General features: G+C 32.9%; 1 protein-coding gene across 3 annotated transcripts; it reads left to right on the top strand.

Moving 5' to 3' along the window:
• Positions 1 to 2,039: 2,039 nt before the first annotated feature.
• On the top strand, positions 2,040 to 8,820 carry LOC140811487 (shaggy-related protein kinase kappa-like). 3 transcript variants are annotated; one of them, XM_073169397.1, is made up of 15 exons: positions 2,040 to 2,158; positions 2,237 to 2,326; positions 2,437 to 2,486; positions 3,326 to 3,558; positions 3,737 to 3,829; positions 3,914 to 3,973; positions 4,092 to 4,364; positions 4,730 to 4,804; positions 5,666 to 5,722; positions 5,822 to 5,962; positions 6,047 to 6,097; positions 6,554 to 6,649; positions 7,042 to 7,125; positions 7,215 to 7,317; positions 8,383 to 8,820. In XM_073169397.1, the coding sequence occupies exons 4-15, from the start codon at positions 3,412 to 3,414 to the stop codon at positions 8,469 to 8,471; spliced, it is 1,269 nt and encodes a 422-aa protein (XP_073025498.1). In that variant the 5' UTR covers positions 2,040 to 2,158; positions 2,237 to 2,326; positions 2,437 to 2,486; positions 3,326 to 3,411; the 3' UTR covers positions 8,472 to 8,820. The 3 variants fall into 3 exon arrangements, with proteins under 3 accessions (XP_073025498.1, XP_073025497.1, XP_073025496.1); XM_073169396.1 differs by lacking the exon at positions 2,437 to 2,486 and having other exon boundaries at positions 2,041 to 2,158; XM_073169395.1 differs by lacking the exon at positions 2,437 to 2,486 and having other exon boundaries at positions 2,056 to 2,326.
• Positions 8,821 to 27,254: the final 18,434 nt, after the last annotated feature.

Here is a 27,254-nt window from a genome sequence, read left to right as displayed (position 1 = left end):
CGTTAGAAAGATAATTATGAAATTAAATATTTTGATGTCCTCTGAGTTAGTTATTCTAAAAGTCTCACACTTTGATCCATATTTTGACAACCCTAAGGTCGTCACATCTGGACAAATCAAATCTCGTTTCTAAACAGGTCCTAGTCTTATAAGAGTCAGGCTCTATTATTAGGCAAGGGTCCGGCTACTAAGCCTGACCATACAGGCAGGAGTCTGAGCCCATGACTCTTGAATGAGGCCGATCTCCTCAACCCCATCTACCAGGGGCCTGAGCCCACCAAGGGGTCGGGAACTCCGAGCCCTGACACGGTTAAAGGATATGAAGATATTCTCATTAATAGATAAAGGGTCTCGATAAATGTGGGGTTCAATTGAATCTAATCAAGATAAGACAAGAGTCTCAATCGTCATTGTCACATAGTCCTGATGTTTGAGGCCTCCTATATCAAGTAGGATTCTATCTCAATATGATTCATACTCCAATAAGGTACTAATCTCATCCCTATATATAAATCAGGTATTGGTCACGGTTGTAACACACATTTTTTTGCTCACTTAACATCAATAATACATTTATATATTCCTTAAGTTTGCTCCCGGATGGGTTTAAGTATCGGAGGGACCATGCTGGAAAAACTCTGATGCCCCATAACCCTTTTTCTCACTATGTAGAGCCCAGAATACCGACCTGATCCATTCAGTTATGAAGATTCGAAGACCCGTTCTTTAAATTGAACTCAAGATAAAATTTTGATATCATCATATTCATTATTTTTTTACTGAGGGTGATGAATTTAATTCCATAATCTAACTAAATATTTTTTTTATAACAAAATATCATTTCTAGATTAACTTTTCTTGTCCCAAAAGACATTTTCAATTACATATGTCCCTATATATTTTTATTTTATGAATCATAAAGGTAAACTCAAATAAACATTAATGACATTCAAATTTTCACATATAAGGTTTTAAATTTATCTATTATTTAAACACAAAACTCCAACAAGATCGTCTCGCAAATTAATTTTGTGAATATCCATCTGATGAATATTGATCCACCGTATTAAGGGAACAATTTTATTTTAATAAATATAAAATGATCCCTTTAAAATAAGACAAAAACTTGTGTGGGATGGTATCGCGGGTCATATCTGTGAGACGTATCTCTTATTTGGGTCATCCATGAAAAAATATTACCTTTTATGGTAAGAGTATTAATTTTATTGTGAATATCGATAGGGTTGACCCGTCTCATAGATTATGATCCGTGAGACGGTCTCACATGAGACCCACTCTTAAAATAAATAGGAGATATCTTGTAAGACGGTCTCACAGGTCTATATCTTGAGACGGTTCTACCCGATCCATATTTTTGATATAAAAAATGATACTTTTCTTGATTTGGATTGAGTCTGGAATCCGTCTCACAAAATTAATATCTTAAATGATTTAATTTTTTATGTTAAATATATTGCGTCTAACTTATCCAAATTTTCCACATGTGCTCTGGTTAATCGTTTTCCAATTTGATTGATTAGAATCTATTACTATTTATTAAGTTTCCCAATAATATAGCCTAAAGATTTGATTTCATGGCCTGTTTTTCTTTTAGTATATGTTAACAAAGTGTCAACTTTCTAATACAAAATATCTATAGGATATAATGTTCTTTACTTTTTTTTTTTTTGAAGTAATATAATGTTCTTTACTAAATAAAAGATCTTAAGTGAAAACTCTGGTTTATTTTATTGAACAACTCCCATTTCAATTTTTTAAAAATTCATTAATTTAAAATTGTAGTTTAGTTCTTTAATATTATTTATAAGATGATTCTAATTTAAATATAAATTAAATTAATTATAATTTTTTTTACACACACTAATAAATAATATGACGAAGATGATACATGAGAGGGGTCATAAAAGTAAAAGAAGCATCGGCCTGATTGGTTGGGTGCACCGAAGGCGATATAGGCCTGCAACACTGTAGCAATTCCCATTTTTTGTCTTTATGTGGCTCACTCACAGTCAACAGTCGCTTCAATGCCAAGCACACGCATATACATACACTCTCACTCATCAATAGATATAGAGAGAGAGAGAGAGAGAGAGAGGAGGAGTAGTGAGAGAAAGGGAGAGAGTTGTTGAAAAAGCAGGTATTAGAGAGCGATGTGATCGGAATTCCTGTGCATTCCATTTTGTTAGTGTGAATTGAGTGCTTTATCCTCCTGCAGAATTGATTGGAGTTGCGGAGGGGGAGGTTAAGAAGATAAACGCTTGAGTGCTTGTGATCTGCTTCGAATTTTTCATGGGTGTCAATCCAGGTTAGGGGTCTTATACTTTGCTTGGAATGCTTTATTTGTACACGTTTTTACGCTTCGTGATTGTTGTTGTGTTCGTGATGAGTTTTCTTTGGTCATTTTTGAATCTGAAGTTTTTGAAATTGAAGACAACTGCGCTGCTGGAGTTAGATCTAACGATTAGGTTAGTTTAATGCACCATACGCTTGAAATTAGATGTAATTGAGTGTATGCGCGTGTTAGGTGGCCAAACAAATTCCGGGAAAAAGATGTAGAGATTATAGGATTTATGTTATATTTATGGTGTTTTATGGAAGATTTTGATGGTGTTTATATAAAGTGGCCAAAATAGAAAGTCCTACTGTTATGCGGGGATCTATGTACAGCTTTGAAACAGATCTAGATAAAATAATATTTTTCCGTGGATACTGCATGCTGTTGGATTGGACCATAATTTGGCAATTGGTGGGCCATGTTAAAGATAATGTGATTGAACTTTTTTACTATGACCAACAAAAGAAGTGCAAGATACTTCCTTAGGGGGTGTTTAAGCTTACACATACATTGCATTTCTGCCTTGTTTCTCAAAGTTCTGGGTTTATGCAAAACTATAGCATGAATCCGTGATAAAATCCAAAAATAGCATCCTGCACTGTGCAAATGTCAGTTAGATGCAGCTGATGGTCTTCAGTGTTATTCATGTTGCTGCAAAACGACCTGTATCTGTTATGCGGTTATAGGGAACTATAGTTCATGGAATTGCATTCTCTCTTTATATTACTGGTTCAGTTATTTTATGTGTAGTTTATAGGCGTTAAAAGTTTTGATTACATGACCACGAGAGAACTCATTTTTCTCATTTTTACATTTTTTCTGCTTATTTTTTATTGTACTTTAGAAATATTGAACTTGCTTATTTTCCTGTCTAGATTTCACCATCCTGTAATTTAAACCTGAGTGATTGGTCTATATTCTTCAAAATTCCTTTAGCTAAACTGACGTGGACTTCCTTACCGTATCCAGGTAAAGACCGGTGTTTTTGAGATGGAACAGCACATCCTCAACTATTGGAGAGCGTATTAGTGCCTTGATATTCCTCAGGCTTACTCATGGCATCTGCTGGCCTAGGGCATGGAGGAGCTGGCAGTTCAAGATCTGCAAATGGCTTCAAGGTATCGAATAGTTCAGTTGACTGGCTGGGAAGGGAGATGAATGATATGAGATTGAGGGACAAAGTTGACCTGGACGATGATAGGGTGAGCTCAAATTATTTTCCAATGCTCTTGCATTGACTTGTTTGTGCTTTTTGGAGTTCTTTATTATGTCATTGGTTCAAACAGTAGCTTTTCTTGTAAACCTTAGTTTTAGACCTGTAGTGGGCGATGTTGACGGATTTTGATAAACGTGACCAGGGAAATATCCTTTATATTGCAGGATAGCGAGCCAGATATCATTGATGGTGTGGGTGCTGAAGCAGGTCATGTCATAAGGACTGCCATTGGTGGTCGAAATGGTCAGTCCAAGCAGGTTGGTTGAGATTATTGTCAAGAAGTTTGCTTTGCTTGCTCACTTGATTCTTTGTATTCACATCTGTTTTATGTTGGTTTACAGTTTGTCAGTTACATTGCAGAACATGTTGTTGGAACTGGGTCTTTTGGAGTGGTTTTTCAAGTAAGCTGAATGACAGTGGTTTGTGTGTATTATATATGCGCATTGCATTTCAAGATGCTTACCTTGTATTTCTGCTACATTGTGCCCTTTTTTTAATGATTCTAAATACTGGTAACAGGCAAAATGCAGGGAGACTGGAGAAATCGTGGCCATTAAAAAGGTACTTCAAGACAAGCGCTACAAGAATAGGGAGTTGCAGATTATGCAAATGTTGGACCATCCTAATATTGTAGCCCTAAAGCATTCTTTCTTCTCAACAACTGAAAAGGAAGAGCTATACTTGAATCTTGTTCTTGAATATGTTCCTGAAACTGTGAATCGTATTGCGCGGCAATATAGCAAGATGAACCAGAGGATGCCATTAATATACGTCAAACTCTATACCTACCAGGTATGTGCTCATGTTTTAATTATTATATAAAGTAGAATCTTAGTCCTTTCACGTGGAGATGGTCGTTAAATATTGACATTCTTTTCCTGCAATTTCGCATGAGATTTTTATCCCTTGCAAATTTATTGTCAGATATTAGATTGATTTGGTTGATGCTTATCTTTATTTTCATAATACTTAGGGATTTAGCCAACCATTATGAATTTTTGTGGTGTAATATTTATTTTTTTGTTATTTTCCAACCGTTCTAACTTCAATGTTTTAGGAAAGCTACTGAATTTTTAAACAATAGATATATATACTACTAGCTTAGTTTTTTTCCTTTATGTATCACTCTCTCGTGATAATAATCTCTTTTGCTGCAGATATGCCGAGCCCTTGCTTATATACATAATGCAGTCGGTATTTGTCATCGCGACATAAAGCCTCAGAATCTACTGGTAAGTTTATGTGATTGGTTTTTAATTAGGGTGACAGGGTTGGAAATTCAAATATCATTACATCGTTGCCTTAAATTGATTGATTAGAATACAGCTAAAAACAATTCCAAGCACGGCGCACACTAAATACTATATTAATGTGTTGTCATTCTCCAATTTTCTATACAAACCATAAATGGTGTGAATTAATTCTATGATAAAATGTTATGGGTTATTTTCTTGGATAATTCAAATGCACTATCAGAAGATATTTCCATGGACTGATCTAGAGAGCTGTCATGGTCCGATATTGAAACGATAAAGGTGTCTATTCTTCTTATCTAGAAGTTGTGTATGACTATTATATGAAATGACTGAAAGCCAAGCCATTTAATCAACTAGGGTGGCTCAAGATGTGTGATAATAATTTCAGTTAAACATCTGTGTGTGTTTGAGCAATTGTAGTAAGCATTGATAATTAGAGGAGTCGGTATACATTGATGTGATAGTACATGATGGATTGTTTTCAATCTAAAAGCTAAATATCACGCAGACAACAATTTCTGGAAAAAAAAAACCCATAGGATTTTACACAACCTTTTTAACCTCAGTCTGTCATTTGTTGAATGCTATTGTGTGAAACTGTCTGATATACACGGTTACTTTCTTTTCCAGCTGTATTATATTTTAAAACAAAGAGTTCTCTGGCTGATTGGATATTGGAAATTAGTGATACCTAAGTGTCATTTATGAATTCTGATAATTTTATACACAAGTTGACAAATGGTCTGGAGAGTTGGAGATAAACTAATCAGTTGTTTTATTTTTGTTATGCTGTTATAATTAATTTTAGATGCTGAACTCATATTAATTTACTTTCAGGTGAATCCACACACGCATCAGCTGAAACTTTGTGATTTTGGCAGTGCCAAAGTTTTGGTACATCTTTGTGCAGCATGATTATTAATGCTTTTCGTTGCCAAAACAATTGATTTACATTCAAAAGTCCGTTGTTTCTCATTTCTGTGAATAATTCAGGTGAAAGGAGAACCTAATATCTCCTATATCTGTTCAAGATATTATCGTGCTCCTGAACTTATTTTTGGTGCCACTGAATACACCACTGCAACTGATATATGGTCAACTGGTTGTGTAATGGCTGAGTTACTTCTTGGACAGGTTTTATGATGAATGTCTTAACTTATCTATCAAAACTTTTTTTGCTTCTTTAAGTTAATCAAATGTAGCTCTCTGATTTTGCAGCCATTATTTCCAGGAGAGAGCGGAGTTGATCAACTTGTAGAAATTATTAAGGTGAATCCAGTTGTACTGATAGTTAGGATTTATATTGGCTTTCAAGTTATATCAGTGGAATATACATGGCAAAATGTCTTAAACTTTTTTGTTTATGTCCCGCAAATGAATGATACTTTCAGTTTACTATATTGAAATTTACAAACATAATAATATGTTAGGTCTGCAAAAACTTGGTATATTTGGATAAATTTTTGTATGACGCTAACCTTTTTAACCAAAAAGATATCTTTCACTTTGATTTCTCAATTAAAAAAACAACAAATTGTGTGGGCCGTGAGATGGGAAATCTAAGATTGAATTGATACTTTGCCATTTTGGCGTGCCAGCTGTGAATTACATTACGTGCCGGAAGATGCTGCTCCAACACCTCTGTACCTTAAAACCATTTCTTAAACAAATTAGCGTCATACCAACTTTTCTATTCCAATTTTGTATGTTCATTATGCAATACAGGTCTTGGGAACACCTACAAGAGAGGAGATCAAATGCATGAACCCAAACTATACCGAGTTCAAGTTCCCTCAGATTAAACCCCATCCTTGGCACAAGGTATGTTCTGTAAGCTTTATTTTTTGTCTGTATCCATCGTTAGTTATATTTTGAGTCATAAAGCTCGACAGTTTGATGCATATGTTAATCTTTCTTTTGTGTAAAGTATGGGCTAAAGTGAGTGTTCTATCTCAATTTGATGCATTAGTACGCTGCCATTAATATTGTAATTCATCAGTGGAGTCGGGAGCCTGAGCCATGTACATAAAATAAAAAATGATCAGATATACATAAGTGGGTGACTGGGTTAAACCTAATTGGAGCCTAATTATGTGTAGCTTAAACGAGCATTACTTTCTGCATGTGGAACTTCCTCCAGAACGAGACCATCTCTAACCTCTTCCAGCTTTGAGTGGAACATTTGTGTGATCATGTGCTGCATCCAATTTCAGGTTTTCCAGAAGCGTCTACCTCCAGAGGCAGTGGACTTGGTATGCCGGTTTTTCCAGTACTCACCAAATCTCAGATGCACAGCCGTAAGTTCAACTCTCATTCTCAACCATATAAAATCCTTTTAAAAGCTGAAGTCAATGTGCATCTTATTTGTTTTCTCATCGCATTGCAGTTGGAAGCTTGTATTCACCCTTTCTTTGACGAATTAAGGGATCCCAACACCCGACTTCCAAATGGTCGCCCTCTTCCTCCACTCTTTAACTTCAAACCTCAAGGTATATTTCACTCTAGACTGCCACGTGGAATCATTGAATAGTTTGTATTTATGGCAACCATTTCACCAGGAAGCACACCATATGATGAAAACAAAAATGTCCCCTCTATCCAATGCCGGACCTGAGATTTTTTATGCCTCATGCCAGCAAAAAAAAAAATATCGTGCCCTTAAAGCGTAATATTTATATATTTTTTATCGATGAATATGATGGTATAAATAACATGAATTCTAAAAATAAAAGGACAGAAAAAATATATCATCCAAAAATAATGTCATAAACGAATATTAATGAAATCAAGATCATCCAAACAAAATATGAAATTCATGTTTTGAATAAGTACAGTCACTTGAATATTGTTTCGAATCACATTTTTGGAAGAAAAAATATTGATCAAGTTTGCATAATCAATTCTCAACTATTTTTTTTTTTGATCGATAGCATAGCCAAGTCATGTACTAATTCTTGTAACATAGTTGATTGAAGAAAAATTTTGAGCAACTTGTTTCGACATATGCAATTTTTTATGGATCACAAAAATTATGCATCAAAGTGTGGGAAAATTGTCTGAAAGGGATCAATAACTCACGATAAAGTTATCTTAGATTGATCATTCTTACTGAATGTTTATGAGTGATATTAAAAAAGTATAAATGGATGGTGAGACTTCAGGTTTTCATCATGACCACCGTTCATTAATCATTATTTATGGGATGAGCTCATGAGTTAATTATATAATACTGGATTAGTAGAATTTTAAAAAAAATTGGTGCCCCCAAAATTTGGGACCGAGGCGCTTGCCTCATATTTTATACTACAACCAGGTATATCTCTCAAGGCCGTTTGATATTGTGATTTTTGATTATGTAGAGATTTCACACTGCATTCTTGACCTGAACTTAACTTAGACTTTCTGGTCTTCTGATGAAATTTGTTACTGACAGCATCGTCAATGAAGCAACTGAGTTATTATTTGATACGGATGCCAGCTCTCCATGGGCCTAGAGTGCAACAGTTGTACTATGCTTTCATAAGTATCTTGACGTGTCTTTTTTTTATTTACAGAGCTTTCACGTATACCTCCTGAGACCATCAATCGTCTTATCCCTGAGCATGCAAAGAGGCAGAACTTATTCATGGCCTTCCACTCATAGAAAGTACATGCAATCCAACGGCTTATGTTCGTCAAATACTGCTCAGACTTGGGTTAGTTTTTCCGGTGTGATGGAAATGAGTTTTAACTTGTATGTTTACCACGACGATGTTGTGGTCTTGGCAACTTTTATCACATGTGTGTAAGGGCGCGTCATATGTATATTACCGGCTGTGACGAGCGCTACCAGAGCTGTTTTTGTATCAGATTTCATGTATATGAATGAGTTAATTTCAACATTGCCTAAAGATCTATCGTTTGGACAAGTATAAGATGTAAATGATGAGTTTATTTTTTATGCCCCTCCCTACTTTTTGGAGCCATAATGCTTGATCTTGCTATTTAATTTATTGCTGTTGCCATGATGAGTTGATATATTTTATGGTAAAATTTTGTAATTTTTTGCTGTTTGAAAATTTTATGTTTGTAATAACTTAAAGTTTTATTTAGCAGTTTCAAATTTAGGTATTATTTTTATCAATTGTATGGCTTAAAACAATTATGGTTATGATAAAAATTCAACACACTTTCGTGCTTCTTACACTCTTGTAATTGTAGATATCTATTCTATTTTATTAAAGTTGAGAACATGATAGTGATTATCATGGAAGGATATCAACTTTTTCTTCCAATTTTACTTTTATACTGATATTAATATTATATTTTTGTTTTTGTTTTTTTAAATTTCAACATACTTATATTTTATTTTTTTATTTCAACAATTCAAATATCAATTTAGTCTTTTTATAATTTGTCAAATTTTATTTTAATCTATCGATATTGATAAAAAAAGATGGTAAGCATATTATAGCGTATGGAGAGTAACTAATATTAATAATAAAACAAGTTATTTCAAATCATTCCGGCCCAAAAAATGCCCAAGAAGAATCAAAGACGTTTCCGGAAAAGAAACCTCGCTCTCTCTCCCAAAAACCCTCTTCACGTTCTCTTATCTTCTTCTTCACCAAAATCTCGTCCCAATTTCTAGGGTTCAGTTTAATCTCCAATTTCAATCATCGGGATATCCAAGCTCTCTTCTAATCGCACTACCTGATTCGTATATTTTCGACCACGGCATCCTCCGCAACTCAAATTCACTACGACTCCATCTCATGAGTCAATTTTGATCCGATCCATGAAAAATATCAATTTTATGTAAAAAATATTACTTTTCATTTCAGATATAGATCGGGTTGGCCTGTCTCACGGATATATATGTGAAACTCTCATTTATCATTTAGTACATAATTTAAATTTTATTAATTTTCAAAATATTTTAAAGCGTAATGTCACACATTTTCATTGGTATATGAGTTTGCTAAATCACAATTTCTCACGCGATTTAGTTGGGCCCTAAATTGGGCTTCAATGACAACCAAGTACATTGTAATTTAGACCATTAAATGGCCCATATTATTTCTTTTGGGCCGATTTGAACTTTATTCATAAATAGTGCAAGATCTAAGGATATTATGATTAGAATGTCACCACGGGTTGACGGGACGGGCCAGCTCGCAACCCGCCGTAAACCACCATTAGGCGGGGCAGGGGGCGGGGCAATCCGCCATTTTGGCAGGCCTCTAAATGGTCAATCAACCCAACCACCCACCTTGGGCCATGGGTTAGGCGGCCGACCCGCTTATTTTTTTTGAGAAAAAATGCTAAACAATATCGAAGTAAATATAGAAGAAAAATACATTACAGTCAAATAGTTTCATAAAATACTTAAAAATATTGAAAGAAGAATTTAAGAAAACATACAATATAGTTCATAAAAAGTAAAGTGTTTAAACAAAACATGAAGATTGAGACATGAAAGAAAACATAAAGTCGAGGAAAGAGACGGTTGTAAATTTTAAAAAATATTATGTCTTCAACAATACACATAATTATCAAACCTCCGTCGGGTCCACAAAATTTCACTGCAACTCGTCGGACTTCAAACGAAACCGCTCTTGGGTTCACAAACAACTGCTATGCTTAAAAAATATTTTAATATTCATGAATAAAATTTACAAGAATTTATTCCTTTTGTTTTCTTTATGTTTATCTGTAAATTTTTCTCTTTTTATTTTCTTTATGTATATTTGTTCTAAGAGTAAATTATCAATAAATTTGTTCTAAGAGTAAATTATCACTATATTTGTTCTAAGACATGGAGACGCATGAAACTTATTCTAATTTTTATATAAAACTTAAATCTTAAAATATAAAAAATTATCCTAATTCGGCGGGCTAGCCCGCCCCGTTTGGGCTCGACCCGTCTTGACCCGCAACCCAAACGGGCTCAATCCATTTGACCCGCCTTCAAATGGGCTGCTATTTTATCAACCAAACCCGTTCAATTTTTATAGCGGGGCGGACCGGCCCGACGGACCTAACCCAATTTGACAATTCTAATTATGATAAGCAATTACAAACTTATATAATATCTTGAAATTTTTCGATATTTAAATATTTTACATAAAGCCAAAAAATGTAATCAACAGTATTTGATAAATTGAGAGATTTTCTTCAATAGGCTTATCACAACTACTATAATCAATTTTACCTTACAGTTAAATTAATTTACCAAAACAATCTTTTTATCATATCAAATTACAAAGATATCCCTTATCTTTTAATTCCTATTCGCCATCAATTTCTTCATCTCAAACTCTTTATTTTATTATCTCATCAACTATGTGCGTATATAGGCAGGCGTGAAACACATCAATCCTATTTCTTTATGCAAATATGAATTTATTTTTTTCACTTAATTTTCATGTAAAAAATTTGATTTTAGATTGATATTATTGTGTGCGTAGGTAAATGAGCTATGACGCTCATTTTGTTTTGAAGGTTTATTGTCCATACTCATAAACTGTTAGCATGAAATAAGGTAGAGACTTAATTGAGACTATCGGATATTTTGTTTATATTGTGTAAACTTACATTGATGTAATTATTATGTTTCATGACCATAGTGATTGATGATTTTGTTTATATTATTTTACATGAGCAACAATCGTAATTAAAATATTATAATCTTTGTGGTTTCATATGTATTAATTCAAACTAACAATTCATAATTTTATTAAAATATGTGATTGATATAAGTAATTAGTATTAAAAAATTAATATATTATAAATTAAATAAAACAGAACAAATGTTAAATAAACTCTTAAAAAGAAATAATAGATAGTTAAATAAATTAATCATGAAAATGGAACATGTGTGGTCATAGAAAAAGAGTAATTTAGGATTTTTAAATTGGATAAGGCATAATGCAAATTATATAATAAAGAAGTCATTTTTAAAATTATAACTTTGAAATAGACTAGAATAATCAATTTCCCTGATAAATTCTATATTTGAAAAAAAGATATAATTGCTAAGTTAACATAGTTTTGATTTTTAGAAGATATAGTCGGGATAAACAATAAAAATTATGTGAAAAAGCATTATTTTCTGACTTGGAATCAAACCTAGTGATGGGATGGGGTCGGCCCATCGCGTGATCTTTGTATCCAATCTCCGTCTCGATAAGAATTAATAATTTTTTTTCTCCAGATCTTGTACCCGATAATATCAGGACCCAAAATCTCATTATCCAGTAAGTAAAGAAACGATGTCCGAAAGTTCGGGATCTCCTCGGGTAAAGAGAGAATATCAAGATATATATAGAGATGAGAACAACAATGTGATCCCTTTATTTTTCTAAGTTTAGGCTAAAGGAAGAAAATAACGAAAAATTGTCTTTTATTTTGTATAATTTTATTTGAATTATAATATTTGTCTACGTGAATTTTTTTATTTAGATTAATTAGTTAACCATTTAATTTAAGACTTAAAATTGTCATCTATAGGCTAACCCTTTTAAATACGTTAACCAATTTCTACATGGACTTCGATCCAATATATTTTATTTAAAATACAATCTTCCAACCCAATATATTAATAATATTATGATATTTTAGAAAAAAAATAAAATAATCAGATCGTGTCGGAAATCCCGTCGGGAGGATATTAGTTTCCGGACGAGAAAAATCCCGACAAATCACACCAATGCACATGGAAATGGTTGTGTGTTCGTGTGTATACATTTTATTTTGGAAAAAAAAAAGGAATAAATTGAATCACAAATACGAAATTATTACAAAAAAGAAAAAAAAATTAAGTGGGTCCACCCATGGAGATTTTTTTTTACAAGGCATAGGACCATATCATTACGGATGGCCTCGTTGTCTCCTCTTTATAAAGAAGGTTCCCAGATGGATATGATGGATCATTTAACACCCTTTTTATTTCTTTAAATTAAATTATTACGCTACAATTATTTCTTTAAATTAAATTATTATGCTACCGTTTCCATAATTAAGAGTGATTAATTAATAATAAAAATCGATAAAATTACTAAAGAAATATGAGTTTCTATGATGCACATACGAAGGCAGTGTGGGATTGATATTGCCATTTATTATTGATGGCATGATGTTGTGTAACTGGTTATAATGAGTGAGCTGAAGCACGCCTAAAGCCAGACGTTTTCACAATTTTTGTCAATGACAGGTCTCTTGTGAGACGGTCTCACGGATCTTTATCTGTGATATTCACAATAAAAAGTAATACTTGTAGCATAAAATGTAATATTTTTTCATTAATGACCCAAATAGATATCCGTCTCACGAAATAAGACTCGTGAGACCGTCTCACACAAGTTTTTGTCATATACTTGTGTCTATTGGCACGCGATACATACGTATATACAAACATCGTATCTTTTTTTTCTCTCGTTGGCTTTATCTTTTTTCACAAGCACGACCACTTCAATTTTTGTGGTAGTAAAACAGTAGAGGATTAAGACAGAAAAAGATATGTGCTGAGTAGTTATTTTCCTATAAAGTTGAGAGCCGTTATGTGTCGAATATAAATGAGTGAAAGTTTCATGGGGTACTAAAACCCAAATTCTGGAGAGTTTATTTGGATCGATAGATTTCAAATCCATAAATTTCAAATGTATTTTTGTAGTTTTAGAGAAGCAACATCATAAATTTCATATAATCATTGCATGTTTATCTAGTGTTTTATATTAACTAGCAAGTAACACATGCGTTAATGTACGTGGTGAATAAACGTTGTAACGAATAAGTGAACATAAAACACTTAAATTGAGTGAAATCGAAAGAACCATTTTCTATTGAATATTATAATATAAAAAGCATTATCAATTTTTTTCTTGTTTAATGTTCAGTTTTTGGGTCATCTCTGTGTGACTGTTTTGTCTAAGTTTCCTCATCATTTTACTGAAATCATCTATTTTTTCATTATCTTGAATTTTATGATTTCTCCTTTGGAACATGATGGATTTTGTTTATTGTTATGTGGTTTTGTCATTTTTTTATTATTCTGTGTCTTCTTATCTTCATGTTGTATATGTTTTGTCATTTCCTTTTTATTCATTCTTTCTTAATATTTCATTGATGTTTCAGTTCTTTGTTTTCTTATCAGTATTTCTCTTGAGTTATCGTTTCTCCAATCCATCCACAATTATTGATGTTATTCCATTTTTAGTCGAGACAGACTTGTCTAATTTGAAAAGAAAATTGTGATCTTATTTTCTTTGTTGATCAAGTATTGTTATATTCTCCAAATTACTTTTTTTTATGCAATATAAAATTTGTAGTTATTGGCAATATGTGTTAGATTATTATAATATTATTCAAATAAATATTTTAATTCACCTTAGTATGCATGTCAATTATTTTTTGATGGAGCATCCAATAAATGTCCCATCAACCTCTTCGAACAATGTCACCTTAGCTATTTCATTTTGGACCAGCATTGTTATGTGGTTCTTGAAAAATTAATTGCGAAAAAGTATGTAGGACTGAGTGCTTACCGCTTTACCAAAATCTATAGCTAGTAGTAATGGTGCAACTCAAATCTTTTAAACCGCACAACAGCTCAAGCACCACTGTTCGATCGCTCTATCAAGCAGGGACAATTATTGCAGCCAACAATCTCCCTCCCAATAATTGTACTCCTTGCAATCAATGAGAATCGAATCCGTGACATTGGCTCTGATACCAATTGTAGGACCGAATGCTTACCTCTTTACTAAAAGCTATAGATAGTAATAATGATGCAACTCAAATCTTTTAAACCGCACAGCAGCTCAAGCACCACGGTTCGATCGCTCTACCAAACAGGGACAATTATTGCACCCAACAAAGTATACAAAATAATTAAATGTTTTTAAGCATATAAAGTTAATTATAGTTGCAATACCTTAGGACGATCTCGATATTCAGCTTCACACAATTGGTGCAATCAAAGCCATTGGTAATTTTGGTAACATAATTGAAACAGTTGCAACATGCTTTTTATTGATTTATTTTCAATTTTTTAAAGCTTGCTTTGATGTAATAATAATTGCTCTACATGTAATTTTATAAGAGTGAACAAATTTAATTTCGGATAAATCATCTCATGCCATCACAAAGCCATAAAAGAATATACAACATCATCAAAATGTTTTGGTTCAAAACAACAATTCATAAAAGTCAAATCACAATTAAATTAATAAAGGACTTAAAAGACAAATCACAATTCTAAAAATTTTGTTTATTGTTATGTGGTTTTGTCATTTTTTTATTATTTTGTGTCTTCTTATCTTCATGTTGTATATGTTTTGTCATTTCCTTTGTATTCATTCTTTTTTTAATATTTCATTGATGTTTCAGTTCTTTGTTTTCTTATCAGTATTTCTCTTGAGTTATCGTTTCTCCAATCCATCCACAATTATTGATGTTATTCCATTTTTAGTCGAGACAGACTTGTCTAATTTGAAAAGAAAATTGTGATCTTATTTTCTTTGTTGATCAAGTATTGTTATATTCTCCAAATTACTTTTTTTATGCAATATAAAATTTGTAGTTATTGGGAATATGTGTTAGATTATTATAATATTATTCAAATAAATATTTTAATTCACCTTAGTATGCATGTCAATTATTTTTTGATGGAGCATCCAATAAATGTCTCATCAACCTCTTCGAACAATGTCACCTTAGCTATTTCATATTGGACCAGCATTGTTATGTGGTTCTTGAAAAATTAATTGCGAAAAAGTATGTAGGACCGAGTGCTTACCGCTTTACCAAAATCTATAGCTAGTAGTAATGGTACAACTCAAATCTTTTAAACCGCACAACAGCTCAAGCACCACGGTTCGATCGCTCTATCAAGCAGGGACAATTATTGCAGCCAACAATCTCCCTCCCAATAATTGTACTCCTTGCAATCAATGAGAATCGAATCCGTGACATTGGCTCTGATACCAATTGTAGGACCGAATGCTTACCTCTTTACTAAAAGCTATAGATAGTAATAATGATGCAACTCAAATCTTTTAAACCGCACATCAGCTCAAGCACCACGGTTCGATCGCTCTACCAAACAGGGACAATTATTGCACCCAACAAAGTATACAAAATAATTAAATGTTTTTAAGCATATAAAGTTAATTATAGTTGCAATACCTTAGGACGATCTCGATATTCAGCTTCACACAATTGGTGCAATCAAACCCATTGGTAATTTTGATAACATAATTGAAACAGTTGCAACATGCTTTTTATTGATTTATTTTCAATTTTTTAAAGCTTGCTTTGATGTAATAATAATTGCTCTATATGTAATGTTATAAGAGTGAACAAATTTAATTTCGGATAAATCATCTCATGCCATCACAAAGCCATAAAGGAATATACAACATCATCAAAATGTTTTGGTTCAAAACAACAATTCATAAAAGACAAATCACAATTAAATTAATGAAGGACTTAAAAGACAAATCACAATTCTAAAAAGATTGACTCTTTTATATAGGTAATAATAATAATAATAATAATAATAGATAGATAATAGATATATATATGTAATAATAGATTAATATTAATAATTAATTAAAATATATAAAATAATGAAAGACTTAAAAGACAAATCACACTTCGAAAAAGATTGGCTCTTTTATAATAGATATAATATAATTTAATAATAATATAAATAGATAATAGATAATTAAATTAAACTCTATAAATTAATGAAGAACTTAAAAAACAAATCACAATTTAAATTAATAAAGGACTTAAAAGAAAAATCATCTATAAATTAATGAAGTATTGGCTCTTTTATACAAGTAATAGATAATAATAATAGATTGATATTAATAATTAATTAAAATCTATAAATTAATGAATGACTTAAAAGACAAATCATAATTTTAAAAAGATTTTAAAAAGATTGGCTCTTTTGTATAGGTAATAGATAATAGATTATATAGGTAATAATAATAATAGATTAATATTAATAATTAATTAAAATATATAAATTAATGAAGGATTTAAAAGACAAATCACAATTTTAAATAATAATAATACTATATTAATATTAATAATTAATTAAAATCTATAAATTAATGAAAGACTTAAAAGAAAAATCACAATTCTAAAAAGATTGGCTCTTTTATATAGGTAATAGATTATGATGAATTTCAAGTTCACCCAATAATGGAGACATTTAAAATCTATTCTAGTTTGTGTAACTAAAGTGCAAATAAATAACTTAAGCATGCATGAGTGATAGTAGTACTGAGATTAATGGTTTTTTGTAAAGTTCTCGTGTGTCAAACTGCTGACGTTGTGTCACTTGATTTGATTGGATAGGTGGGTTAAAAGAATGATGTCAGATCTTAACGAGTAATAATTTCTTTGTTTGGGACCAGGCTGACGATAGAAAAATGATAAGACTGATCTCTAAGAGATATATGACTGTATCAGAAGATAGACACACACTTTCTCGGATTCATGGACCTAACAGCCTAGTCCATTAGCACAAAGTAGTTGCACTCTGCGCTGTCACAAGTATAAGAACATAATGTTGTGTTTTGGCTAGCAGCTATAGCTTTTGACCTAGTGATAAGCGCTGGATCCTAAAAATTGGTATAAGAGCGAGGTCATGTGTTCACTCAAATATTTTTAAAACATACAACAGCTCCCAGTTGTAACCACTTAAGTTGCGCCTGGATTGAAAGATTTTGGATTTTATGAAGCATTTGATGAGATGATTTGAAACTATTCCATGTAGAGACGGATATCAAATCTACCACAATGACTCAAAAAATAATTATTTGGTATTTGAAATATTTGCCAATAAGATTTACCCAAACAAGTCAATTGATTTGTTATATGAATTTGAAATCCATAACTTCAATTCATCCATCCAAATGCAACCTAAGGTAGTTCAATGTATTTATATCATAAACACATATTCGAGTGTATGGATGTCCCTATATCCATGGTAATAAAACGTAACAATGACACAACATGAATACATACTCGAATGAGCTTGTTAATATCTTATTTTTTGAGAGCTCATCGATGAAACTAATTTAGAGATTACACTAAGAAATGTGTTTAATGGTTACCAAAACTAGTATAATCACATTTATCACTGACCATATTAAATTCATGGTCATTATATTAATGCAAATTCACAAGTATAAATATAAATAAATGTAAGATAAAATAATCATTTACTTAATAGAAGAATATTTTATTGAATAGTTTAATAAAACTCATAACCACAAGTTGGTTTATTGGACGCATTATCCTATCACCCACCGCCTTGATTTTTAAAAAGTGACGCCTCTGAGCATGAGTGTAAAAATCGTCCGCCTAGGCAGACTTACATACATATTTATTCTTTAAAATCAGATTCAGAAAAAATATTTAACAACGTTAGTGAAGCAACTATGACACAAGGATGAATTGTTGATGGTGGAGATTAGATGTTGAGACAAATTTGAAACTGTAAAAAAAACTTCACGAAGAAAAATTTGTATGAAGTTAAGAGAGAGAAAATGTCATTAATTTTGAGTTTGAATCCAATATATAAGAAGTGGTGAAAAACACGGAGATAAACAAGGAGAAAAATTATATATATATATATATATTTAAAAAAAACCCGTCTAGTCACCTAGGCTCGAAGCAGTGGATGATCGTCTACCACTCACCTAGTACTTTTTAGAACACTATTATACAACAACCAATAATTCTGAAAGTAGAATAGGCTGACCCGTAATTCTGTAATTAGGTACTCTTTAATTATTTTTAAAAAATTAATCCAATCTACCATTAAAATATCAATAACAATGTACAAAATGTGAAGTCATCCAAATGCAATGGAATAAATTCTCAAAACTCATGAGATCATTAGTAAGAAAAAGCATATATTTTGTCTCCCTGTCACGCCCCGAGACCGGAGTTAGTCGACACGGCGTTATTCAACAATCACATAATTGCTAAACAACAAGCCTCGTAGTACAGTATAAACCAAAACCAGTTTATTACTCATAATCAATCAAAAGATTGTCTTTACAACATAGATTCTTAAAATGATGAAAATATGCGGAAGCGTTTGTAACTTGAATTAAAAACTCACAAGAACCTATTCTTAATTAAAATTCTTCATGCGTCCACTATCAGTCCAAAAACTGGTGTCCGATTCTTCTTTCTCTATTTCTTCTTCTGATTTATCTGGGGAGGGTAGAGTAAGGGGTGAGTATTTTGGGAAATACTCAGCAAGTGGGGGAAATATCGAGCACAATAAATACAACATGCATAAAATTCGAATCATAAATCATGAGTTCATACGTACTTCATAACACATGCATAAACTTTACTAGCCACTGTGATTTATCTAACTTTCTATGGTTTACTGACGTCAGTCCCTAATTTTTACTCCTCTAAGGGGGCGAGGCCGTATAGCGGTTATATCCCCCACCGCGTAAGGGTACGTCATGGTTGAGATTCCCACCCATATACAGTCGACTCCTCACAGTGCTTAAAACCGAATGACATAACACAAGAAAAGAGTAGAAGAAAGAATGTGTACTCGATCGTATTTTCAAAAAAACGAAGAGATTGGAAGAAAACGTGAAGAACTCAGAAATCATAGAAGAATCATGTTTCGAAACCGCAACAACACATCTACCGAAAAATGAGCTGTCTTGTAAAATTACTTGCACCTTATGGAACCGTTGGATCGGGGTCAAACTTTTACAGTACGTTGCCATGTACGTTAATCAAACTATGAACGGTGGAGATCGAGTTTGAAGTCGTGTTTACCTGCTTATTGACGAAAAACCGTAGGTATGCTGTTTCTCGCCTAAAATCTAAGCAGTTTTCTTGCAAAGGCTATAAACGAAAAACTAACCGTTGGATTTTGCTGAAATTTGAATATGTCGTACAACACACATGAAATCATATTCTGAACGGTGGAGATCGGATTCCTAGCACCCGGGAGAGAGAAATGAATTTCTGAACCTGGACAGAATTTTGATGACTTGTGCAGAATTTTTGGGAGAAATTTCGTAAATTGGAGAGGAAATTTCGAAAATTACAGTGTAAATTCTGAATGAGAGGTCTCTCCTATTTATAGGGGTGAAGTGAAAATCCTACCATAATTGATTGATATTCTTTCCAAAATTGAGAGATGCTCCTTCCATAAATATCGAGATACTCCTTCCATAATTATTGATATGATTCCTTCTTGAGAAAAACTGCCTTGTATGTAATATTTCCTTCCAATTTGATTGATATTCAGCCTTATTTCGAAATTAATACATGGTTTGTACTGAATTTTGAATCTCATGTATTTATTGGCATAAAATTTCCAATACCATGTATTATTTAATATTTTCAAATTTATTATAACTCGAAAATAAATTCTTATACATGTCTATATTTAATTAATTAAATGCCCAAAAATTTGGGTTCTCACATCCCTCCCTCCTTACTGGAAGTTTCGCCCTCGAAACTTGAGTCGGCTTGACCTTGGAAAAGGTAGGGATATTGCTTGCAAATTTTCCCTTCCAAATTCCATGTAGTTTTCTCGTTCTGTGTGGTTTGACCATTGCACCTTGACGTAGGGAATGATACGTCGTCTCAGTATTTGGTCCTTGGTGTCCATAATATGAATATAGACATATTTATATTTCAGCTCTTTCCCCAAGTTACCTTTGATCGTGAGCGGTTTAATCTCCACAACATGACTTGGGTTCGTGATCTATTTTCTTAGTTTGGACTTGTGAAATATATTGTGGATTCTAGATATATCTGGTGGCAATGTTATTCTGTAAGTCAATGTGTCAATCTGTCCAGAATTTTGAATGGTCCTATGTACCGAGGATTCACTTTTTCAACTTTACTGAATCTAATGATTCTTTCATTAGTGAGACCCTTATATAAGGTTTTTCACCTAATGTGAATCCCATTGGTCTCTTTTCAAGATCAACCTAACTCTTTTGCTGGTCTATGCAGCCTTGAGTCTGTCTCTAATGAAGGCCACTTTTCCATTGTCTCTTGGATTAGTTATAGCCCAGTTATGACTGTTTCTTCTATTTTTCCTAGTACAGTGGTGATCGATACTTTCGTCCGTAAAAGACTTCAAATGGAGTCATTCCAATATTGTTGTAATAACTATTATTGTAAGAGAACTCTATCGGTGGTAGATCTTTATTCCAATTACTACCGAAGTCTATGGCACATGCCCTTACCAAATTCTCTAGGGGTTGAATCATTCTCTCTGTTTGGTCATCAGTTTGAGGGTGATAAGCTGTACTATGAGTAACTTTTGTTCTCGTGGCTTTTCGAAAGCTCTACCACAAACGTGACACAAATCTTGGATATCCATCCAACATTATGATTGATGGCACTTCATGTAGCCGTATAATGTTATCCATGTATAGAGTAGCCAACTTGTCAATATTATAATTCCTTCGAACAAGCAGAAAGTACGTAGATTTTATGATTCTATCTACGATCATCTGTACCTCGTCGTGACTCTGTATTGACTATGGCAATTCTACAACGAAATCCATGAAAATATTTTCTCATTTCCATTCTAGGATTCTAAAGGTTGTAGTAGTCCTTCCAGTCGTTGATACTCGACTTTCACTTGTTGGCATACTTGTCACTTAAATATAAACTTGGCGACATCTATATTTATTCTGCTTTGTCAGAAAATTTCTTTCAAATCCATATACATCTTTGTACTGATGGTATAGATCTGGAATGTTGACTTATGCGCCTCTTACATCACTTCTTATCGAAGACTATCGATGTCTTGCACACACAATAGTCCTCTCATCCCTAGGATTCCGTCTGGATCCACTTGAAAATCTGACAACTTTATTTCCTTAACTTGTTCTTTGAACTTTTCTAGTGTCATGTCTCGACTCTGATTTAACTTGACTGCTTCTGGAAGGCATGGTTGCGTGGAGAGTGATGTTAGGTTATCTTACCTAGGTTTTTCCGAGTTTAAAGCACCGACGACCTTCTTTGCCTTGTCGGGGTGGTAGCTTATTGTCAAGTCATAGTCCTTGAGTAACTCTATCCACATTCTTTGCCTCATTTTTAATTCTTTTTGAATGAACAAATACTCAAGGTTTGGTGGTTTTTGAATAGGTTGTCTGTGAATATTCCACACTTGGCACCATGGAGGTAGCATCTCCAAATTTTCAAAGCAACGATCACTGTTGCCAACTCGAGATCGTGGGTAGCGTAGGTTTGCTCATGTGGCTTCAGTTGACTCGCCTGTCTCGCATGAATACCCATATGATATCTTCATATGATGCTTTACTGATGGTAAAATCCTTGTACTCAGTAGATAATACCAACATTGGTGTAGATGTTAGCTTCTCCTTTAATGTTTAAAAGCTCTTTCGCATCTTTCTCTTCAGTTGAATTCATAGTTCTTTTCTGTGAGTCTCGTCAATGATACAGCCTACTGAAGAGAAGCCCTCGACGAATTTCTGCTAATAGCCAAATAAGCTTTTAATTTTGGTTGCATTCTTTTGTCTCGGCTAATTAGATTTGCCTCTACTTTCTTTGGGTCCACTAATACTCCTGATTTCGATCTTACATCACCTTATTCTGAATGCTGACATTGTGGTGTCTTCTTTCTGACCTTTAGCTGATGATAGCATGTCCTCAGGTCAAGCTTGAAGAAGATCGTAGCTCCTTTAAGTTGAAAAAAAATTGTCTATAATTGGAAGATGATATTTATTCTTGATTGTGATATTATTGAGTTCTCGATAATCTATATACAATCTCATACTTCCATCATCCCTATTTACAAAAAGGACTGCAGCTCCCCAGGAGGATGCACTTGTCCTTATCTGTTTTTTGCCTAACAGCTCTTGAAGTTGTTCTTTTAGCTCCTTGAGTTCATCTGGAGCCATTCAGTATAGTGTATTGGAGATTAATGCATCACCGGTACCAAATTTATCTCGAACTCTACTTCTTAGTCCGAGAACATTCCAAGAAGCCTTTCAGGAAAAACGTCTGAAAATTTTCGTATTACTTGAATATCTTCCAACTTCAGCTTATCTCCTTCTTGCACTTTATTCATCATTGCTAGGTAAACTTCTTCTCCCGATATTATAACTTTCCAAGTCTAGGTAACAGAAAAAATGTATTTCTGTTCCTTGGCATCGCCATGGTACCTGATTTCTTCTTGGTTTTGGGTTCAGAGTTTGACATTCTTACTCTGACCATCTACTATCACACGACTATTAGCTAATAAGTTTATCCTTAGGATGAAGTCGAAATATACTGAAGTGAGTTGAATCAAGTCGGCACTAAATATATGCAACTTGATACTAATTTTTTTTCTTATCTTGAAATTATCCCGATTACTATCTCAAAACTTAAAACCCATATAGAATATTGAAACTTAACTCAGTATCGATCTACATCTTATTGACTTAAATCCCAAAAATTATAACCTAGTCGTTACCTCAAATAATTTTTCTTTTACTAAATCTTACTTTCATCAAGACCATGAGCCTATCACACTCTAACACAAAAGAATTCATTGAATGTCATTCTCTTTGAATCATTCTTAGTACCATAAAATTCAAAACTTATTGTACTATATTTTCCTTGATACTCATCAATATCTCATAACTTATTTTATTTACGTAAGGTCGTAGCCTACTTGTTATCCTAAAAAAATATAAATTTCTTAACCTGGAGATATTGTCTCACAAAATATTCCAAGGTCCTACATATTTAAAGTTAGCACTTAACATTTTAATAATCCAAACTTAATGCCTACACAGTTAACTGTTACCACAAAATCAACTTCTTTATTGGAATACCCAAAACTTATATATAATTCTTACATCAAATTTTCTCATATTAGTTTTCAAAAATAACTTATCATCCTCGAGTCAACTATTTCCTCTTAAATCAGAAGCTTATGTCAACTTATCTTTGTTAGGTATATTCCCAAAAATAAATACAAATACTAATTGTCCTCGTAATAAAATTCCATAAAAATTCGACAAGTAGTTCAAGAAACACTTTGAACGGGATTTATCGAGAAAGTTTTCAAAAGTAGAAAGTTTGGACTTTGACTAATGGATAAAAAAATACGTCGAGAGGATTCTAGAACAGTCGACGGAATTAAATTCTGAGTTTCCTACAAAAAGTTATGAGTTCTACGAAACTTTCTTAAAATAGTAAAAACGCGATTTCGAAAGTCTAAACGAAGGATTTGCACGTTTTCGGACCACGCCTCACGACAAGCTTGTAGTATTACTCGTTGGTCATTCCGAAGGGGACTACATCAGCATTTTGCCATAATCTGACAAATTTTTTCTTCCCAACTGGATTATGAACCTGGCGGCTCTGATACCACTTAAATGTCACGCCCCGAGACCGGAGTTAGTCGACACCGGCGTTATTCAACAATCACATAATTGCTAAACAACAAGCCTCGTAGTACAGTATAAACCAAAACCAGTTTATTACTCATAATCAATCAAAAGATTGTCTTTACAACATAGATTCTTAAAATGATGAAAATATGCGGAAGCGTTTGTAACTTGAATTAAAAACTCACAAGAACTTATTCTTAATTAAAATTCTTCATGCGTCCACTATCAGTCCAAAAACTGGTGTCCGATTCTTCTTTCTCTATTTCTTCTTCTAATTTATCTGGGGAGGGTAGAGTAAGGGGTGAGTATTTTGGGAAATACTCAGCAAGTGGGGGAAATATCGAGCACAATAAATACAACATGCATAAAATTCGAATCATAAATCATGAGTTCATACGTACTTCATAACACATGCATAAAATTTACTAGCCACTGTGATTTATCTAACTTTCTATGGTTTACTGACGTCAGTCCCTAATTTTTACTCCTCTAAGGGGGCGAGGCCGTAGAGCGGTTATATCCCCCACCGCGTAAGGGTACGTCATGGTTGGGATTCCCACCCATATACAGTCGACTCCTCACAGTGCTTAAAACCGAATGACATAACACAAGAAAAGAGTAGAAGAAAGAATGTGTACTCGATCGTATTTTCAAAAAAACGAAGAAACATGCATAACGAAATTTAATCTTTAAAACAAGCCCACTTACCTTAGATTGGAAGAAAACGTGAAGAACTCAGAAATCATAGAAGAATCATGTTTCGAAACCGCAACAACACATCTATCGAAAAATGAGCTGTCTTGTAAAATTACTTTCACCTTATTGAACCGTTGGATCGGGTTCAAACTTTTACAGTACGTTACCATGTACGTTAATCAAACTATGAACGGTGGAGATCGAGTTTGAAGTCGTTTTAACTTGCTTATTGACGAAAAACCGTAGGTATGCTGTTTCTCGCCTAAAATCTAAGCAGTTTTCTTGCAAAGGCTATAAACGAAAAACTAACCGTTGGATTTTGCTGAAATTTGAATATGTTGTACAACACACATGAAATCATATTCTGAACGGTGGAGATCGGATTCCCACCCGGGAGAGAGAAACGAATTTCTGAACCTGGACAGAATTTTGATGACTTGTGCAGAATTTTTGGGAGAAAATTTCGAAAATTAGAGAGGAAATTTCGAAAATTACAGTGTAAATTCTGAATGAGAGGTCTCTCCTAATTATAGGGGTGAAGTGAAAATCCTACCATAATTGATTGATATTCTTTCCAAAATTGGGAGATGCTCCTTCCATAAATATCGAGATACTCCTTCCATAATTATTGATATGATTCCTTCTTGAGAAAAACTGCCTTGTATCTAATATTTCCTTCCAATTTGATTGATATTCAGCCTTATTTCGAAATTAATACATGGTTTGTACTGAATTTTGAATCTCATTATTTACTGGCATAAAATTTCCAATACCATGTATTATTTAATATTTTCAAATTTATTATAACTCGAAAATAAATTCTTATATATGTCTATATTTAATTAATTACATGCCCAAAAATTTGGATTCTCACACTCCCAATCTTTGTAGTCTACTATCTATTCACTATGGATTTTTTCCGAGAAAATTTGTAAAATAACATTAGTGATCGAGATTTAAAAACAAAATACTCGAATTTTTCCACCGAACTGCAAGTGATCCATTTTGTTAAAGCATTTGGCTTTGCTCCGGTGGGGTCATTGACTAACATTCTGTAAAAAAAAAAAGTGCGACTCTTGAAATTGATGAATCTCCCGAAATTTAAGCAATTTAATTAAAAGTCTAAAGTTAATAATACTTTAATACTCATTTTTTTGTCCATCTTATTTCAATGTTCACAATCTCACGAATATTTATCTGTGAGACATGTCAACCCTATCGATATTCAAAATAAAAAGTAATACTCTTAACATAAAAAGTAATATTTTTTCATTGATGATCCAAATAAGATATCTGTCTCCTAAAATATGACTCGTGATACCGTCTCATACAATTTTTTTTCTTAACCCACGCGTTCAAGTTCAAGTTTCTACTGTCTAGTTACACACACTGTCCTAAGTAATGATCAAATCTATAATTTTCATAGTGATATTAATCACATATCGAAAAGTCAGTGTCGTACTAGAAATTAAAGCAATTACTAATAGTAAAACTCTTCTTTTAATACTATTGTATAGAAAGTATTAGTCTACGAATGACAATACAAGAAATTCACTATTTAATAGGACACATGAAAATGAACCTTCAAAGAAACAAAGACACCTCAGAAGGGTACCCCCTTGCTTCTGTGGATCAAGTCCCACCTTGCCCATGAGAGTTTTTAAACCATGTTAAATCCATAATTTTAATTAAAATCAACCTTGGCTAGAGCTCAACATTGTGCTTGTTGAGCTTCAATATGTTAATTTTGCAGGGCTCAAACTCATTTGAGACTCCCTCGAATTCGATCGCTGGATCGACTACTCGGCACGAGGATGCACATTATTTCATCTTGCATAGTTGCATTACGCACGACAAAAAAAAGTGTTGGATTTAGCGACAAAATTCATCATAGAAATCGTCGCAATTAAGGACGACATTCTGAAACAAAACATCGCCAAACCAGTTTACATTAAACTATTGTCAAGCGATTTAGAGATGATTTAATTAAAAATGGTCGTTAATTTAATAATGAAATTTATTAAACCATTGTTATTTTGCGACGTTTTAATTAACATCGTTGCTAATTTGGCGAAGGTTTTTAAATAAAACATCCTTAATAGTGACAATTTAATAAAATGCTAAATTTATTACTTTTTTCAAATAAAATAATTTAAAATAATAAATTTATAACTGAATTTAAATATTTCAAAAATACATTAATGAAACAATAAAAAATATTATGCAACATCTAGTTATATTAGTTAGATCTAACATACAACATCCCAATTAGTAGCTAATTATATGCATATAATAATTAACAGATATTATCTATAGAA

Source organism: Primulina eburnea, chromosome 14, assembly GCF_022965805.1.
Source record: "Primulina eburnea isolate SZY01 chromosome 14, ASM2296580v1, whole genome shotgun sequence".
Lineage (NCBI taxonomy): Eukaryota > Viridiplantae > Streptophyta > Magnoliopsida > Lamiales > Gesneriaceae > Primulina > Primulina eburnea.
Note: the sequence above shows the minus strand (reverse complement) of the source record. Positions and strands in the feature narration are given on the sequence as shown.

What these genes read in the sequence shown, in the direction of transcription:
- LOC140811487 (XM_073169397.1), top strand. Translation starts at nt 3,412, where the DNA reads ATGGCATCTGCTGGCCTAGGGCATGGAGGAGCTGGCAGTTCAAGATCT. An exon ending in GAAATGGTCAGTCCAAGCAG is followed by an intron (nt 3,830 to 3,913) that starts GTTGGTTGAGAT and finishes GTTGGTTTACAG; the next exon opens with TTTGTCAGTTACATTGCAGA. An exon ending in TTGGCAGTGCCAAAGTTTTG is followed by an intron (nt 5,723 to 5,821) that starts GTACATCTTTGT and finishes TGAATAATTCAG; the next exon opens with GTGAAAGGAGAACCTAATAT.